The following is a 17,449-nucleotide window of genomic DNA, read 5'->3' on the forward strand; positions in this document are numbered from 1 at the left end:
GCACCTGAAGGCAGGACAAGAAACAGTGGATGGAAACTAACCAAGGGGAGAGAACCAGCCTAGAATGAAGGAGAAATTTCCAGACCATGAGAACCATTAACCAGTGGAACTCCTTGCCACCAGAAGTTCTGGGTGCTCCGTCCCTGGAAGGTTTTCAAGAAGAGACCGGACAGCCGCTTGTCTGGAATCTCCTTCTTAAGCAGGGGGTTGGACTAGAAGACCTCCAAGGTCCCTTCCAGATCTAGTCTGATTGAGGGGCATGCCGTGTGCTGACAGAGCTCAGGGGGGGTTGATTTTTCCTTAAATTACAGATATAAGGAGTCCGGCAGCACAATTTCCAACAAAAGAACACATTAAAAAGTTTATTTTCATTAAAAAAAATACACCTACCTTTTGTGGTAAGTTCCTGGGAGAGCCTGCGGTGTGTTATGTTCAGGGTTTTCTAGAGGCCCGACTGGTGAATTGGGAGGGAGGGGAGGGGAGGGGGGGGAGGGAGGAGGCGGCCCCAGGCCAGTCCCAGCTCTGGCGTTGAGGCCTCCCCAGCCAAAAAGCAACGGGGCATCCCCCAGGTTGGGCCCTGCTTGGCTTAGCCAGCCTCCCCTTCACCTCTGGTTGCCCCAAAACTGCTTTTCCAAAAGATGACTGGACTTCCTTGGGTTTTTTTCCTTCGAAAACGTTTCCCTTCTCGCCCAACAAACTTCTTCAGTTCTAACTGGCTTTATTTCCCCCCACCAGTCCGATAGAACTGAAGAAGCTTCTTGGATGAGAAGCGAAATGTTTTTTCAAACAAAAACAAAACCACAAGCCAAGAAAGCCCTTTGGGGACCCTCACCCTGCTTGTCCTCTGCTTTGCCCCCAGCAGGACCGTCACCTGGCCGGCCTTCCTGAGAGAAAACACGGCCTACATCCTTGCCGCCCGGCCCAACAGCGCCGCCATCCATCTCAAGCCATTGATGTGAGGCCGCTTGGCGGAGCCAGGAGCAGGAAGGCCAAAAGAAGGGCCTCCTCGGAGGAGGAGGAAGGAAGGAAGGAAGGAAGGAAGGAAGGAAGGAGCTTCTTGCCCTCGTGACAGACGCTGGACTGGCCGCCCCAAAATTGCCGGAGGCCCCCTGGGAGCTGCCACCCCCTGCCAGGACAATCGCCGGAGGGCTGAGGGAAGCGCCTTGGCCTTCCGGAGGACCCCCGTATACCCTCCTCCTCTCTCCTTCTCTCTCTCCGTCCCTGCAGCCTCCCCAGAATGCGGGCTGAGGGGGAGGGCAACCCCTTTTCCTCCGTGACTTTGGCACCCCTCCCCGCCCCCGGGGCAGCCAAAGGGCCAGAGCAGCGTCCAGGTTTCTTCCCGTTTCTGCTCCGTTCCTTTGGTGCTGACCTGCGGGAGGGACCCTGAATCCGGGTGTCCCGACAGCAGCATCCCAGCCTCTGGGAGTGAAACTGGAGCGTCCATCCCTCGGCCCTGCTCTCCCCTCTTCACAGCGAGGTCAAGCCAGGGGGGAACAGCCTGCTTTCCGACTGGTCAAGATGGATGGAGCTCCGTGGCTTTCTGGCTTGGAACGGCAGGGAGGGAGGGAGGGAAACGGAGGCCGGCACCCCTGCGGACTCTGGTTTCTGGCTGGCCAAGGACACCAGGTGCCACTTGCTGGCTTATTTTGGCCCTCCAGTGGACCCCAAGGCCTTCCTCTTCTCTGGAGCTTCTGGGTGGGGGGTCTTCACCCACTGCAGCCCCTTCTCTTCCCTGGGGCTTCTTCCTGGTCTTCCTAAGGAAAGGGGGCGGCCAGGGGGTTTCCTGTGTGCTGGTCCAGCCTTGCTCCCCAAAAGAAAACTGCCTTTGCCACCTTGGAGGATGCCCGGTCTACCCCGCACAGTCGGCCAGGGGCACGTTCAGCGTTTCCATTGCCCCCCCCTCTCCTTCCCTCGCCAGCCCAGGAGGAGCCGTGACTATTTTGTGTCTCAGTAAGAGCCGCGTTTCCTTAGGGGAGCGCCTCTCCTGGAGCCTGAGCCCCGACCTCCCGAGAAGGGGTCTCCTGCCAGGGCCGCAGCGTTGCCAGACAGGGAATCCCCCCCCTGCCCCGCCCTCACCGGCCTGGGCTTGTCTGCCTCCAAGAATCAAAGCCCTGCCCCCGCATGACATATCCCGGGCTTTCCTGCCCTTCCTCCAGCCTCTGGGAGGGCTTGGAGAGTTGTGGAAATCCTGGACTGTGTTTGCGGGAGGGGGAGGGAGGGAGGGACTTAGAGACCCCCACCATCTGCATGCAGATAATGGGGAGGGGGGGCATATTGGGCTCCCAGGCCCCTCAGCCCCCCCCCCACCGCCAGAGCCAAGGGGCAGGGCAGGCCGCCTGTTGTGCTCCTTTGCAACATAGAACAACCGATGGGGACGGGGGGACCTTGGAGGTCTTCTAGTCCAACCCCCTGCTCCAGCAGGAGACCTTCTATCACCCCGGACAAATGGCGGTCCTGTGTGTGCTTGGAAACCTCCAGGGATGGAGCAGCCACGACTTCGGAAGGGAATTCCTGGTCTGGATGTGGCCGCTTGTCCTGCAGGTCCTGCCAGACCATTCAGCACCCCAAGGGGGAAACCTGACGAATCCCCGCCTGAGGTCCTGGCTGACCCGGTGGGCTTCATCCCCTCGGCCGCCTGCCTGCAGTGGCCGTTCTCCTTTGGTGGGGGGCAAGGGGAGTCCCCATGGGGGTTCAAAGGGAAGAAAACCCTCAGATTCAAAGCCATAAGATCGTCCCAGCCTCAGAGAAAACCCTGGTTTGTTGGGGGGCTCCGGGTTCCCTGGGGACGGTCTCCTTTCTAGCAAAACTCAGCATTGTGGGGAACAGGGGTGTCAAACTGGAGGTCATTGAAGGCTGCATCAGGGTTGTGTTTAACCTCGGGCGGGGAGCTGGCCAGCTCAACATCACTCCTGTCGGCGGCTGTGACGGCTCAAGTGCTCTGCCAATGAAAACCGGCTCCTCCCGAGCTCCGTTTCCTGCTCTAACGGCCTCCTGCAACCCCCCTGAGCTCCGTTTTCACTGGCAGAAGCTCCACGGGCCACTCCTTCACGGTTTTCATGGGGGGCCCACAGGCCAGATCTAAGCCCCCCGTGGGCCAGGTCCTCCCCATGGGCCTTGAGTTTGACACCCCCGGTGTAGAGGAAATTCCAGCTGGTTTGCCTGCCTCCCCATAACCCCAGTGGAAATCTGAGACATGGGTAGTCCCTGACTTAACAAACATTCATTTAGTGACCGCTCAAAATTACAAGGGCACTGGAAAAAGGGGCTCCCCCCACCCCCACCCCATTTTTCACACTTTCACGACCGTTGCAGAGCATCCTCCTGGTCACATGATCAAAATTCAGATGCTTGGTAACTGACTTATATTTATGACGGTTGCAGAGTTCCGGGGTCACGAGATCCCCTTTTGCGACCTTCTGACAAGCAAAGTCAACGGGGAAGTCAGACCACAACTGCAGTGATTCACTTAGTGACTGTGCCAAGAAAGGACATAAAATGGGGCAAAACTCACAACCAACCAAAATTTTGGGGCTCAATTCTGGTCGTAAGCTGAGGACTTTCGTGCACTTCTTCTCCGTTTCTGCTGCTCTGAAGCAGGGGCATCCGCAGGGCGTGGTCAGAACTGGGTGATTCCACGTTAAAAAGAAAAGGTGGAATTTGGATCACAGCATCCTGGCCACTCCTAAGCCATCATCCTCCTGTGACCGGAAGCTTCTGTCTCCCTAGGAAACGTTGCTTGGCCTGGAAGGGGGTTTGAGCCCACAGAGCCCTGGTTGGCCTCCCTGCCCACTGTGCCTCCTCTTCCTTCCCCCAAGAGCCATGTTGCAGGATGAGGCCACCTGTCCTCCCAGGGCAACTGAACAGACCAAGCAGGACCACCCCAGCCAAGGCCTGGACTGCTGGGAGTGGCAGAGCGGCTGGTGCCCTCTGTCTCCAGGGAGACCCCCTGGCATTATAAGACCAGAAGAAGAAAATCCTTGTGCCTGAACGGCTACCGAGGTTCTCCATCCTCCGGGCCCTGGTTGTCCCAAGGGTGCTTTTTTTCCAAAAGGCAACTGGGATTTCTTGCTTTTTTTCCCCCTTTGAAGATGTTTTGCTTCTCATCCCAAGAAGCTTCTTCAGTTCTGACTGAATGGTGGAGAAGGGAAGGGTTTATATTCCTTAGCGGCCCTCTGGTCCTTAGCACTCTGGATGGTTGGCCGTTGGCTTTCAAGGCATTGAGGCAGAAGCTTGTCCACCCCGAGGTCAAAAGACCCAGACACAACGGGAGCAGTGGGGTCTACGCAGTGCAGTGCAGCGAGACATGTACAGACCGGTATGTTGGGGAAACAAAACAGATAACCAGAGTTGGAAAGGACTTTATAGGTCATCTAGTCCAACCTCTTGCCTAAGCAGGAGACCCTGCACCATTTCTGACAGAGGGCAGCCCAGTCTCTTCTTGGAAGCCTCCAGGGATGAAGCTCCCACAACTTCCGAGGGCAACTTCTGTTCCATCGGTTGATTGTTCTCACTGTCAGAAAGTTTCTCCTTGTTTCCAGGTTGAATCTCTCCTTGGTCAGTTTCCATCCCTTATTCCTTGTCTGGCCTTTGGGTGCCTTGGAAAATAGCTTGACCCCTTCCTCCTCCTCTCTGGGGCAGCCCCTCAAATATTGGAAGGCTGCTCTCCTGTCTCCCCTGGTCCTTCTCTTCCCTGGACTAGCCAGGCCCAATTCTTGCAACCGTTCTTCCTATGTTTGATTCTCCAGTCCCCTCATCATCCTGGTTGCTCTTCTCTGCACTTTTTCTAGAGCCTCAACCTCTTTTTTATAGTGTGGTGACCAAAACTGGGTGCAGAACTCTAGGTGTGGCCTTACTAAGGCTTTATAGAGTGGTATTAGCACCTCAAAACAACCATTTCACAAACACAGGACACAACACAGAGGAACGAAAACCATGAGGACAAGACGAAGTCCATTCTTTTGAAGACAGCAAAGTCCACATTCTGGACAGAGAGGACTGCTGCTTCGAAAGAGGGGTCAAAGAGGCCATCAGCGTCCCAATGGAACAGCCCTCCCTCAATAGAGGGGGAAGGATACGGGACCACCCATCACCTGTTTACAACACAGTCCTTTCAGTGGTCCCCAAGGAGGCTCCATACCCATTTGCACCGCTCAGGGGACCCTGAGGGCACAGGCAAACCTCCCAATGGCCTCAGTGACTCTAAAAAGGATACAAATGACCATCTGTCCGCAAGGAGTAGACATAGAATAGAATAGCAGAGTTGGAAGGGACCTTGGAGGTCATCTAGTCCAACCCACCCCCAACTCGAGCAGGAGATATTCCAAATATTAGCCTCTGCCTAGGATTGAACCTCACAGCCTCCCGGTTGTGAGGTGAGAGCGCCATCCTCTACGCCGCTGCACTGGACTTTTACACTGGAGTGTAAACCTTCCAAATCCTTCCACCAGTCAGTCAGAACGGTAGAAGACCCCAAGAAAACCCAACTGCCTTTTTTTGGGGGGGGGGAAGCCTCTTTGAGACCCCCCAGGCCTCCTTTCCTTCTGTGAAGCCCCCAGGAGCTGTTCCAACCCAAGGGAATCCCTCGGGCCTTGGGATGCTTTGATGCAGGAGGACTTCAACTCCCAGGCTTAAAGTTGCCAAGGTTGGAGAGCCCTGGTTTGGGGTGTCTGGAGGGGCCCCCCCGTCAGCCCTGAAACCAGATTGCACCAGAGGGGAAGAGCACACAGGTCCCACCTCTTGATAAGAGCTCCCCAAAGGTAGGAGAAACAGGAGACCAGCTGACCTGCTGAACCTGAGATGTAGAAGACCAACAGGTGTTTGTTGAAAAGGTACTGTGTGGCCTTCCTAGTGCGCCTGGAAGACCCTTTCAGGACCGAGGAGCCCCCCCTCTTCACCCAATTCCCCAGAGATGGTCCCCTCCCCCTCCCTCTCAAGAGCCCCTCTTCATTCTGTAGTAAGGCAGCCCAAACTCTGTGATATGAATAAACGATGTACATTACTTGGTGGTCTTGCAATATTATTGCAGGGGTGGCATAATTAAGTTAGGGGGGTTATTTCCTGCGTGTGGTTTATTCTTAACAAGCTATCCATTGAGTGTGGGGGTGGGGGGGCAGGAAATATAGACCAGGACTCTGGCTATCTATTCCAAGATTTCACATGGTACATTTTAATCTCATCTCCAGGGACCAAAAAACAAAGCCCATGATTACAGCCTGGAATAAATGAGGATATTTTTTTTTACACTAGTAACAAGTTATTTGTGCAAACATTTATAGAAAGTTAGTTATACAATTAGCCACAATAACAAACATGTTTCCTAGAAAAATCCAGAGTAAGACAGAAGGTCAGCTGCTCTTCCTAATTTGCAAAGGAGTTTAGGAGCGTTTGCTGTTTTTTTAAAAAGAAGGATAGATGGATGGATAGATCTAGATAGATGATAAAGAAGAAAGAAAAAGAAAGAAAAGCGAAAGTCTCCCTGGCTTGACCGTCTGCCAAAGAGATTCCCCCCCCCCCCCATACAAGCATTCCGGGACGTGCCAGGAAGGAAAGCCAACATTTTAGAGAATCTGCTTTTTAAAACTTAATAAACATAGAAAAGGACTTTTCTTGGCCAGTTCAGACATGGTAGAAAAGAAAGTGATTTCCATCCAGTCCTGGATTGGTTCTGGCCTTTTTCCTATTGGTTTCTAATTATGAAAATCTGAAAAAAAAAAAAATGGGGAAAAACAACCCACCGAAAGTAGTGCAATAAAGGTTCTTGTTGTACTTTCCATTTCTACTCAGTGGGGGATGTAAAGCTTAGGATCCCAGATCATTCCTGGAATGTTGATTTTCCACACACAGATGCGGGAAGCTTCCCAGGGGTTTGCCTTGCATGGGGGGAGGTTATGTCTCAACCATTGGCTTAGTGCAGGGGTGTCCAACCTTGGCCACTTTAAGACTTGTGGACTTCAACTCCCAGAATTCCTCAGCCAACCTTGGCCACTTTAAGACTTGTGGACTTCAACTCCCAGAATTCCTAGCTGGCTGAGGAATTCTGGGAGTTGAAGTCCACAAGTCTTAAAGTGGCCAAGGTTGGACACCCCTGGCTTAGCGCCTGGATGAGCCAGGCCAGGGACAGGAAGCCTTTGGCGGGATTGTCTTGGCGTGTTACAGTGAGTTTCATGCCCCACCCTTCTGGACATCACCGGACAAGCAGTCCAACACCCCAAAGACTTCCATGCAAAGTTAATTGATTGGGTTTTATCGGGCATCCTCAATGTATAACTCATTGTTATGTTGAGATTCATTGAATGTCCAATCTTCGCCTCCATAGTGTGAAAAGATGGTTATCTTCGTCCCATAGCGTTATAGCAGAGGAAGAGTCCTGCACAATGCTGGGGTCCAGATGAGAAGGCCCCAAAACTCCCCCAGACCAACCAGACATAAAGTCAGTGACCAATCAGGGTTATAGATGTGACCCCGCGACATGAACTACATCTCCCATGAGGTATCAACTACATTTCCCATGAAGCATTCCCTTAAGGGGGCAGCTCTCCTTCCTAAACTAACTATATATTGTCTAACAAGCGCGGTGAACACGGTTACTCTCTGCAGATGGGACGATGTAATTGGGGCACGACAGCTCCTCCGCTAACCTGGTCCCAGGCCATGGAGGCCTTTAAAGGTGATAGCCAGCACCTGGATTGGATTTGGAAGCAAACCAGCAACCGGTCGCACCTCACGCAACAGGGGTGCCACAGGGACAACTGCTCACATCTTGTTGTGGTTTGCTAGCAGCAGGTGCGGATGGCTGAGGTCTCGGAGAGTGAGGACTTGGATGAGGGGCCTGCCTGGGATGCAGGGATGGGGCCAGGACCATCAGGGAGTGGAGTGCTGCCTTCGGAGATGGCGGAGGCTGGCAGCAGTGAGGAAGAGGTCCCTGAGGAGCCCGTGCCCAGTGCACAGGGCTGCTCGATGGAAAGAGCAGCTGCAGCAGCATGGGCAACTCGGGAGTAAGGCTGCAAGGTAATGGCCCCTCCCTCAAGAGATAAAAGCCAGCTGAGAAACCGGAGCTCTTTGCAGGAAGCAAAGACGTTTTTGCACTCAAGCCTTGTGGAGGTTCAGACTCTCTTAGTTTGTGTTTGGAGACTCTTTGTGTTTGAAATATTTCTTAGTAACTTGACCTGGTGTTCTTGGCAGCCTTGCACAACTTTGGCAAGGCTCGTTCTTATCTGAGACAATTAGTTTGAAACAGCCTTTTAACCGGGAAGGAACGTAATTTGCAAAGTATCATTAAAAGTTTTTGCTGTTACCTGTTTGGTGTTTGTTTCCTTGGAACCAGGTTTGGGTCAGAACACACCTCTGCAGACAATCTTCAAGGGTAGCCCCATGCAGAACAGACATTGCAGTAATTTATCTGGGAGACGATCGGGGCATGAATGACTGAAAGGGGGGCTTCTTCACCCGGGAAGGGGGCATCGGTGATGTCCAACCCGAAGCTGAGCAAAGACCACAATTGCTACCTGCTCCTCCAGCAGGAGTCGTGAGTCCAGCACTGGGGAGGGGGGGTGAGGTGGGGGGTCAGATTACACAGCAGGCCTGTGGGGGCAATGCAATCCCACCCAGGGTCAAAGAAGGCAACCCCGCCCCCCACAAGATACAGAAGAGACCCACAGCCACTCCGCCTAACCAGGCTTCAATCAAAGCCTCTTGTCCCCCATCCAGAGCCCCCCCACCCCACAGCCCCACCCCCCACCCCAGCATCGCTCCCTTGGCCTGGGACAGGGGCGCACCCCTGGCTCTGACCCACCCCAGGGGACGTCCCCAGAAGCTCCAGGTAGGTATTCAGAGGGGGCAGAGAGAAAGCTGAGCCAGCTGCGCCAAGGCTGGACAGCTCCGTCATGGTCAACACCGCCTCCTGGGGATGGTCCCGGAGGAAGGAAGTGCAGCAGCAGCAGCAGCACAGAGCTGTGCCCCCCACCCCCACCCCAGCCCTCCAAATCCTGGCAGGAGGAACTTCTCACTTTAGAAGGACTCAGAATATAGAATAGCTAAGTTGGAAGGGACCTTGTAGGTCATCTAGTCCAACCCACCCACCCCGCAAGCAGACCCTACACCATTTTTGACTTTGCAGAGTTGGGGAACCAGCGCTTTGCTGCCTTCTTCCCAAGCCGAAGGGAGGGGGGAGGCATAAAGAGAGGGGAGGGATTTAGCATAGGTTTCTTCTCCTGCCCCCACCTCCACCCCACCCCGACCCCCCGGCCACGGAGGGAGGGGCAGGGCTGAGCCCACTGGAGAACCTGGCCAATGGCCGGACTTCTCCAAGGTCCTGGAAACTCAGTTGCAAAGCAGCCACCGCCGTTTCCAATGTTTCTGACCAGCTATTCTCGCTATTTCTTGGGGGGGGGGGAGGAAAATTAGAGGGCCTGACTTCCAAATCATCTGGGCCTTTGCCGTTTTACCCTTCCGCTGAATGAATTGCACCGAGAGAGAGAAATCAGGTGAGTCAGACACCGCGATCCTCAATCCCAGCTATCGGCGGCTGAGCGTTGTCAAGACAAAAGTCCCTGGAGGGTATTAAAAGTGGGGGGGGCTGTTCAGAATACCCCCAAAAGCTCTTGTCTTTCCTCTTAAAGTTTTCTTTAACTTGGCTGGAAGTTGTCTCTCTTTGTGGAGGTTCTGCTTTCAGCCTTCGTTGGGAAGACCTGGAGACCAGGGGAGAAGGGCTCGTCTTGCAAGAGACTTGGGCGCTCAGAGTCGAACTGAACTGACGGCCGACGGCCGATCCTCTTTCTCCTCCCTCCCCCCCCCTCCTCCTACAACGCTGTTTCTCAAGCAAACCTGGCAACTTTAGATGGGTGAACTTCCACTCTTAGGATTCCGGGAATGGACGTCCACACAACTGAAAGTTACCCAGGTGGAGAAACACTGCGGTGCGGTGTACGGTGCCATCGTCTTCGTTTGCCCTCCATGCAGGAGCCTCCCTTTTATGTTGGCACACCCTGCCTGGTGCGTCACTGAGAACTTTTCATTCTGGAGACCGGAAGTCAGAAGAAGCATTTGCAAAGAGCTACCCCACCATCTGGTGGCTACTCAAGGCAAGCACCACCAACATGGTCCACATTTTGGGCAGAGAGGACCGCTGGTTTGAAAGAGTGGGTCAGAGAGGCCAGCTGTGTCTGAATTGCAGAGCCCTCCCTCAACAGAGGGGGAGGGGTATGACATCCTCTATCTCCAATCGACAACACGGTTCCTTCAGCAGTTCCAAGAAGGCTCCACCCCCATTTGCACCACTCAGGTGAGCCTGAAGACACAGAGAAACCTCCAGGTGGCCTCAAGGACCCTCTAAAAGGATGCAAATGACCGGCTGTCTGCATCCTTTTAAGGAGTAATTGAGGCCACTTGGAGGTTTCTCTGTGTCCTGAGGGTCACCTGAGTGGTGCAAATGGGGGTGGAGTCTTCTTGGAAGTGCTGAAAGGAGCTGCGTTGTGGACTCCATACCCAATTGCACCACTCAGGTGAGCCTGAGGACTCAGAGAAACCTCCAAGTGGCCTCAACGACCCTCTATAAGGATGCAAACGACCAGCTGTCTGCAAGGAGTATAAAATCCTTTCCTTCTCCACCATCCAGTCAGAGCTGAGGAAACTTCTTGGAGGAGAAGTGAAGCATCTCATCCAAGAAGGAAAAAAACCCTTTGGGACAACCAGAGCCAGGATGGTGGCGGAGAATCTCTGTAGGCTTTTTTTTTTATAAGCTGGAAAAACCATCTGGCATCTTTCATGGCCAAGCAGAGCCCAGATATACAAGAACTCAACCGTTGGGTTCAGACAAAGGAATAGTTTCCTGAGTTAATCTTTTTTTTTAAAAATGTATTTATTTATTTTTATCCTGCCTTTATTATTGTTATAAATAAGACGGTGAAAATGTATGGAATATTCCTTCCTCTTCCTATTTTCCCCACAACAACAACCCTGTGAGGTGGGGTGGGCTGAGAGAGAATGACTGGCCCAAAGTCACCCAGCTGGATTCCATGCCAAGGGTGGGATTAGAACACAGAACCTCCTGAGTTTTAGCTCCATACTTAGCCACTAGACAAAACTGCCTCTCAATGTATTTTCACAATCCAAAACATACAGGATCAAAAACTGATCCAAAACATACAGGATTCTTGCAACATGCTGGTTCTCTGTCTACACCAGAGGTCCCCAAACTGGCAACCTTAAGACTTGTGGACTTCAACTCCCAGAATTCTCCAGTGTTCTCCAGTCTGTCAAGATCCATCTGGATCTTGAGCCTATCATCTGGGGCAGGGCTGTCAAACTCCTGGTCCACGGGACGGAGACGTCTCCCGTTGGCCACGCCCATGCCCAGTTCAGTGAAGGGGAGGAAAGTCCCAGGACATCACGTGATGACCCCACGACGACCTGAGTTTGACACCCCCGATGTAGGATGTTGGCTATTCCTGCCAGCTTGGTGTCCTCTGCAAATTTGGTAAGCGCCCCTTCTATTCCCTCATCTAAGTCGTTAATGAAGATATTGAAGAGTCCTGGGCCTTGGATAGAACCTTGTGGCACCCCACCGCTTACTTCCCTCCGTGTAGACATAGTCCTGTGAAAGACTAGTCATTGAGTATGGTTGTTTAGCCAGTTGTAAATCCATCTGGTGTTGATACTGTCTATCCCACTTTTTCTAGCTTACCAAGAAGTAGGTTGTGGTCTACTTTGTCGAATGCCTTGCTGAAGTCTAAATATATTATGTCCACAGTATTTCTCTGGTCTACTAATTTAGTCCCTGTGTTGAAGAATGAAATAAGATTGGTTTGGCATAATCTGTTTTTAACAAACCCGTGCTGACTGCTAGTTATTACTTTACTTGTTTCTAGATGTTGGCAGATCTGTTTTCTTTATTATTTTTTCCAGTATCTTCCCAGGCATTGATGTTAGGCTGATTGGTCTACAGTTTCCTGGGTCTGTTTCTTTCCCCTTTTTTGAAGTCCTCAATGGAACTGCATCTACATGGAGGGAAGTACGCAGTGGGGGACCCCAAGGCTCTGTTTTAGGCCCAGGACTCTTCAGCATCTTCATCAATGACTTGGACGAGGGGAGAGATGGGGAACTCATCAAATTTGCAGATGACACCACACTGTCAGGAATAGCCAACACTCCAGGAGGCAGGCTTAAGATACAGAAGGATCTTGGCAGACTTGAACATTGGGCACTATTTAATAATAAGACGAAATTCAAGGGTGAAAAAAGGTTCTCTCTTTAGGCAAGAAAACCAAAGTGCACGGGTACAGTATATGTGGTACCTCTCTCGACAGTAGTAACTGTGAGACGGATCTTGGAGTCCTAGGGCAGTGGCCCCCAACCTTTTTTGTGCCACGGCCCGGTACCGGCATCAGCACGCATGACAAGGCAAGGAGAGCCGAGCGACCGGCCAGCCAGCCGTCCCCCGCTTCTCCCCGCCACCTTCAACTCCTCCTTTGTACCTTTGTCGATGGGCTTCGCTTCGGGACGGCTTCGGGACGGTCGCTTGGCTCGCTTTGCCTTGGGTGCTGAAAGAATCCTCGCGCCTTAGTTTCGTTCGAAGCCGCCCCCCCCTTTGATGAAACTAAGGCGCGAGGATTCCTTCATGACCCAAACGCCGCTTTCCAACCGGAAAAGCTCACCAGAAGCACTTTCTCGTCAAACAAGATGGCGGCACCCAGCAAACCGGCGGCCCAGTAGGAAATGTTCCACGGACCGGTACCGGTCCACGGCCCGGTGGTTGGGGACCCCTATCCTAGGGGACCATCATTGAAATAGGAGCCAGCCGTGTGTGGCAGCTGCCGGAAAAGCCAACACAGTCCTAGGCTGCATCAACAGAGGGAGAGAATCAAGATCACGTGAAGCATTCCTACCGCCTTATGATTCCTTGGTAAGGCCACACTTGGAATCCTGCATCCAGTTTTGGTTGCTACGATGTGAAAAAGATGCGGAGACTCTAGAAAGAGGGCAGAGAAGAGCAAGAATGAGGATTGGGGGACTGGAGGCTAAAACATATGAAGAAGGGTTGCAGGAATTGGGTAGGTCTAGTTTGATGAGAAGAAGGGATAGGGAGGACGTGATAGCAGACTTCCAATATCTCAGGGGCTGCCCCAAAGAAAGAGGCAGTCAAGCTGTTCTCCAAAGCACCTGAAGGCAGGACAAGAAGCAACGGATGGAAACTCATCAAGGAGAGAAGCAACCCGGAACTAGGGAGAAATTTCTTGACAGAACAATCAATCAGTGGAGCAGCTGGACTCCAGAGGTTGTGGATGCTCCAACACTGGAAGTTTTTAAGAAGAGACTGGAGAGCCATTTGTCTGAAATGGTCTCGGGGCTCCTGCCTGAGCCGGAGGTTGAACTAGTAGTCACTAGAAGACCTCCAGGGTCCCTCCCAATTCAGTTATTCTATACTCAAGATGGGAACCACCTCGGCTCTTTCCTGGTCCCCTGGTAGCTCCCTGGTGCTCCGGGGGTTTTGGAAGACGGGGTGCAGTGGTTCTGCGATGGCCTCTGGGATGGGATCCGCCCGGTCCTCCTCGTGAAGGAGCAGAGAGTAGAGGCTTGTGAGCAGGTGCAGAGGTTCTCCTGGAGTTTCTCTCCACCAGAGGGCAGCCGGGCACCGAGAAAGACAGAGAGCCAGAAGATGGACCCTCTGACTGTATACAAAGCATAGAACCTAGAGGTCTTCTAGTCCAACCCCCTCCCCAAGGCAGGAGTCCTAATTCCATCCCAGATAAATGGCCGCCCAATCTTTTCTTAGGCACCTCCGTCCACGGAGAACCCAGGACTCTGCGGTGCAAGCTGCTCCCTTGGTTCATGGCTCTGTCAGGAAGTTCCTCCTTAGTTCCAGGTTGGAGCTCCCTCTGACTTCAACTCCCAGAATTCCCCCGCCAGCAGGCTTTAAAGTGGGTGGAGTCGGAACCATAGAGTCCTGGAAGGGACTTTGGAGGTCCTCTAGTCCAGCCCCCTGCCCAAGACAGGAGACCCCTATGTGCCATTCCAGACAAATGGTTATCCAGTTTTTCTCTTTAAAAACCTCCAGTCATGGAGCAACCGACAACTTCGGGAGGGGACCTGATTTGCTGATTAATTGGATGAAGCACCAGTGATCCTGCACCCCCAACAGGAAAGACAGACTCTGCAAATTGACCCCCCATTCCCCCTCCCCAATAAAACAACCCAAAGTTTCCCAGCCAGCTTTCACGTCTGAGGGAGGCCTAGAATTGTCCAGGTTTCCCTGCAAGCACCTGAACCGCCCACCCCAACTGGCTGCATCCGGAACACAACCACAAATGTGAGCGTGGACAAGACTTGCAAACTTTGAGCTCAACTACTTTTTATTTGATCTGGTACACACACATACACACACACACACCCAGATTGTGAAAGCAGGCAGCCCTGGAGCTGAGAGATAGCTGGGGCCAGGTGGTGACATCCACTTTTTCTCCAGTTCTGTCTGTTGAAGTCTGTGTCTGCCTTATGTGGTTGCTGTGCCAAACCAGACAGCTACAGAGGTGCAGATGACAGACTCCATCCTTCCTCTGTATCAGGATCAGCGGCTCCTTTCGGGCTGTTTGAGCTTTCTGAGTTGGCGCAGAAAAAACATTCTTTGTTGTGATTTTTTAATGTTGTCTCTGATCAACAGAGGTGCCCAGAATCTTAGGAAATCCACATACTTGCATAACTACCATGTTTCTCACAAAATAAGGCCGAAAAAAATGGCCTTTTGACTACCCCAAAAACGGCTAGGCCGTCTTTTCGGGGGTGATTTAATCCCCCGTTGCATCCTCAGGCTGGCGGCGACAGCTTGGATGTTGACCTCGGCGTTGGTGGGGCACTTTGTATCGGGAGACCTTCCGCCACCGTTGCTTTCCCTTCTCCCGTGCTGCCGCGGCATTTAGAGCAACACCGCAGCATTTGGTGCAGCCACGTGCGTCCAGTCAGGGCTCCTCCCAGACACTCAGCTTCAGGTGCTCCTGTCGCCACCTTCCCTTCGCCTTCGATGGCAAAGCCAATTCTTTTAAAAACAACGCCCTACTCCTGGTACGACAAAGCCTCCTCTGCCCAAGAGGGCAGCCCAACCCCACGTGGGGAGGCGAATCTCCTGCAGCCGCAGTGCAGAATCGGCCAACCGCAGGAGAAGCACCCAGCTGCCATCCCTGCCTGGTGCCAGGCAGAGCGTGAAGAGCTTTGCCTGGGGCGCCCAGCGCAGCTGACAGGTGGGGCCTCCTGCCTGGCGGTGGAGCTCTGACCTCCCTGCCGAGCCCTCTGCTCATCCCACCAGGGCCGCGCCAGAGCTGTGCGGGCTGGGCAGAGTCGGGAAAGCGAGCCGTGGGTGCACACCCACCTGCCTAGCGAAACAGCCGGGTCGCCCCGAGCTTGGCTTCCTTCCCAAGTCCCTCCAGCCCAAACCCGAAGGGGCCACCAGGAGAGGCTGCCCGAGGCAGTGATAGCGCCCATCCATCCATGGACAGGGAGGCAAGGCGACAGCCTGTGCCACGTCCTCCTCCAAGCTGAGCCTCGCCAAGTGAGCGCCTCTGCCCAAGGCTCGTGCCGCTGCAGCATTTGGAGTTGCCAGCGCATTTGGAGATGCGTGGGGACGGGGACGGGTTGCGTGAGGGGTGTAAAGGACGGGCGGCTTCGGGCTCTCTCTGCCAGACCCACCAGACAGGGAAGCAGTGCTGCCGTCACCTCGCCCCACCAATGCCAAAGTCAACGCAGGCAGCACCATATCCGGGTATCCAACAAAAATACTTCCTAACAGCAAGGCCCCCCCGCCATTCCCCCCCATTTTGCATGTTTAATATAGGCCTTAATTTGGGGGAGGGGCTTAATTTGATTTTCTGCCTATAAAACATGCTGGGACTTCCTATTGGGGGAGGCCGTATTGTTGGAGAAACAGGGTACCTTCAGCCTGAATTTGCTTGTCCATCTGGAAGGAGGACTCCTTAGGCCCAGGACCCTTCCATATCTTCCTAAACGACTTAGAGGAGGGAATAGAAGGGGAACTTAACACATATCCGGATGACACTAAGCTGGCAGGAAAAGCCAACACGCAAAGAAGAGAGGCTCAAGACCCAGGTGGATCTTGGCAAACTGGAACACTGGGCCCTCTCTGACAAAATGAAATTCAACAAAGAGAAAAGTGAAGTCCTGCACTTAGACAATAAAAACCCAAAGGACCCATCTAGACTGGGAGAAACCAGGCTCGATAGCAGGAACTGGGAGGGGGATCTTGGAGTCTGAGTGGACAACCAGCTAAATAGGAGCCAGCCGTGTGCAGCAGCCGCCAAAAAGACCAATGCAATCCTATTAAATTGCATTAACAGTGAGGTACTAATGCCACTCTATAAAGCCTTAGTAAGGCCACACCTAGAGTACTTCATCCAGTCAAGCCAAGGGGGCTCAGCTGACAGGATTGACAGACCTCCGTCCTCTTCAGTTGCTACTCTTTTTAACCTGTTCTTTTAACTCTTCTACGCTACTCTATTCTGCTCTATCCTACCTGATCCTTCTCTTCTCTTTTTTTCTCTTTTCCCTTTTTCTGTTCTCCTTTCTTTTTTTTCATTTTCTTTTTCCTCTTCTTCTTTTCTCTTCTTTTCTCTTTTCTTTTGCTTCTCTTCTCTTCTTTTCCTCTCAAGGCTGACTTTAGCTACAACTGGACGCAGGACATTCACCAAGGTCTAACCGGCAGAATTATGGAAGTCAAATCTCCGACAGCTGGAGGTGGAATTTCTCTTGGCCTTTGAGCTGCTGCCTCAGCCTGCTTGCACTTCTTTCCCAGCTGGGGGCCTGCTCGTCATCCTCCCCGCAGTGCCCCCCCCCCCCCACCTCCGATTTGTCCTCTCGCCAGCCTGCTCCTGGGTTTGGCTCCCGGAGGAGCCCCGTGAGGTCATCCTGAATCAGGATTTGCGTCCTCAGTAATATTTTCCGGTTGTGCTAACCGGATTGGCACTTCCCCATTCGGTCCTCTGAATCAGGCCCAGAGGCCGCAGCGCCTGGCCCAAGAACGGACCCTCGGGGGAGCCCACTGACCGTAGCCCCTTCCTCTGGGACAACCCAGAAGCCCCCCTGCCTGACAAGCCCCCTCGGCTGTGGCTGCTCCCCCTCAGCCCTGGATCTTGTCAGAGGAGATGGGACTCCGCGCAGGAAAGCATCCCGGGGAAGAGAAGCTGCCCTATAAGGAGAAGACCGGGAGGCTTTGGCCAGGCGTGAGGCGGGGGGCGCTGGGAGTGGGGGTGACATTACAGCAGCACAGAGATCGGGAGTGTTTCTTCCCTCTTCTCCAGGCCTCTCATCCCTTACAAACGTCTCTCAACCCAGCGGAGAGTCCGGTGGGGGCATTGGCTGCCGGAAGGGGTCCGTGGGGAAGGGAAGGGAAGGGAAGGGGAGAAGCCCTCCAGGCAGACCCAGAGACCCCCACCGGCCTCTCCCAGCCTCA

At 53.3% G+C, this 17,449-nt stretch overlaps 1 protein-coding gene across 2 annotated transcripts in view; it reads left to right on the top strand.

Moving 5' to 3' along the window:
* Positions 1-5,998, top strand: part of PHF24 (PHD finger protein 24) — a 32,538-nt gene extending 26,540 nt beyond the window's left edge. The window contains exon 8 of one of the 2 annotated variants that reach the window (XM_026720822.2): positions 860-5,998. In XM_026720822.2, coding sequence (XP_026576607.2) covers positions 860-959 — 100 coding nt within the window. In that variant the 3' untranslated portion in view covers positions 960-5,998. The remainder of the gene's footprint in view (positions 1-859) is intronic. The other variant, XM_087927612.1, reaches the window with a different exon arrangement.
* The last annotated feature ends 11,451 nt before the right edge of the window (positions 5,999-17,449 follow it).

The sequence above is a fragment of the Pseudonaja textilis genome, chromosome 2 (genome assembly GCF_049901715.1).
Source record: "Pseudonaja textilis isolate UNSWEBS1 chromosome 2, rPseTex1.2, whole genome shotgun sequence".
Lineage (NCBI taxonomy): Eukaryota > Metazoa > Chordata > Lepidosauria > Squamata > Elapidae > Pseudonaja > Pseudonaja textilis.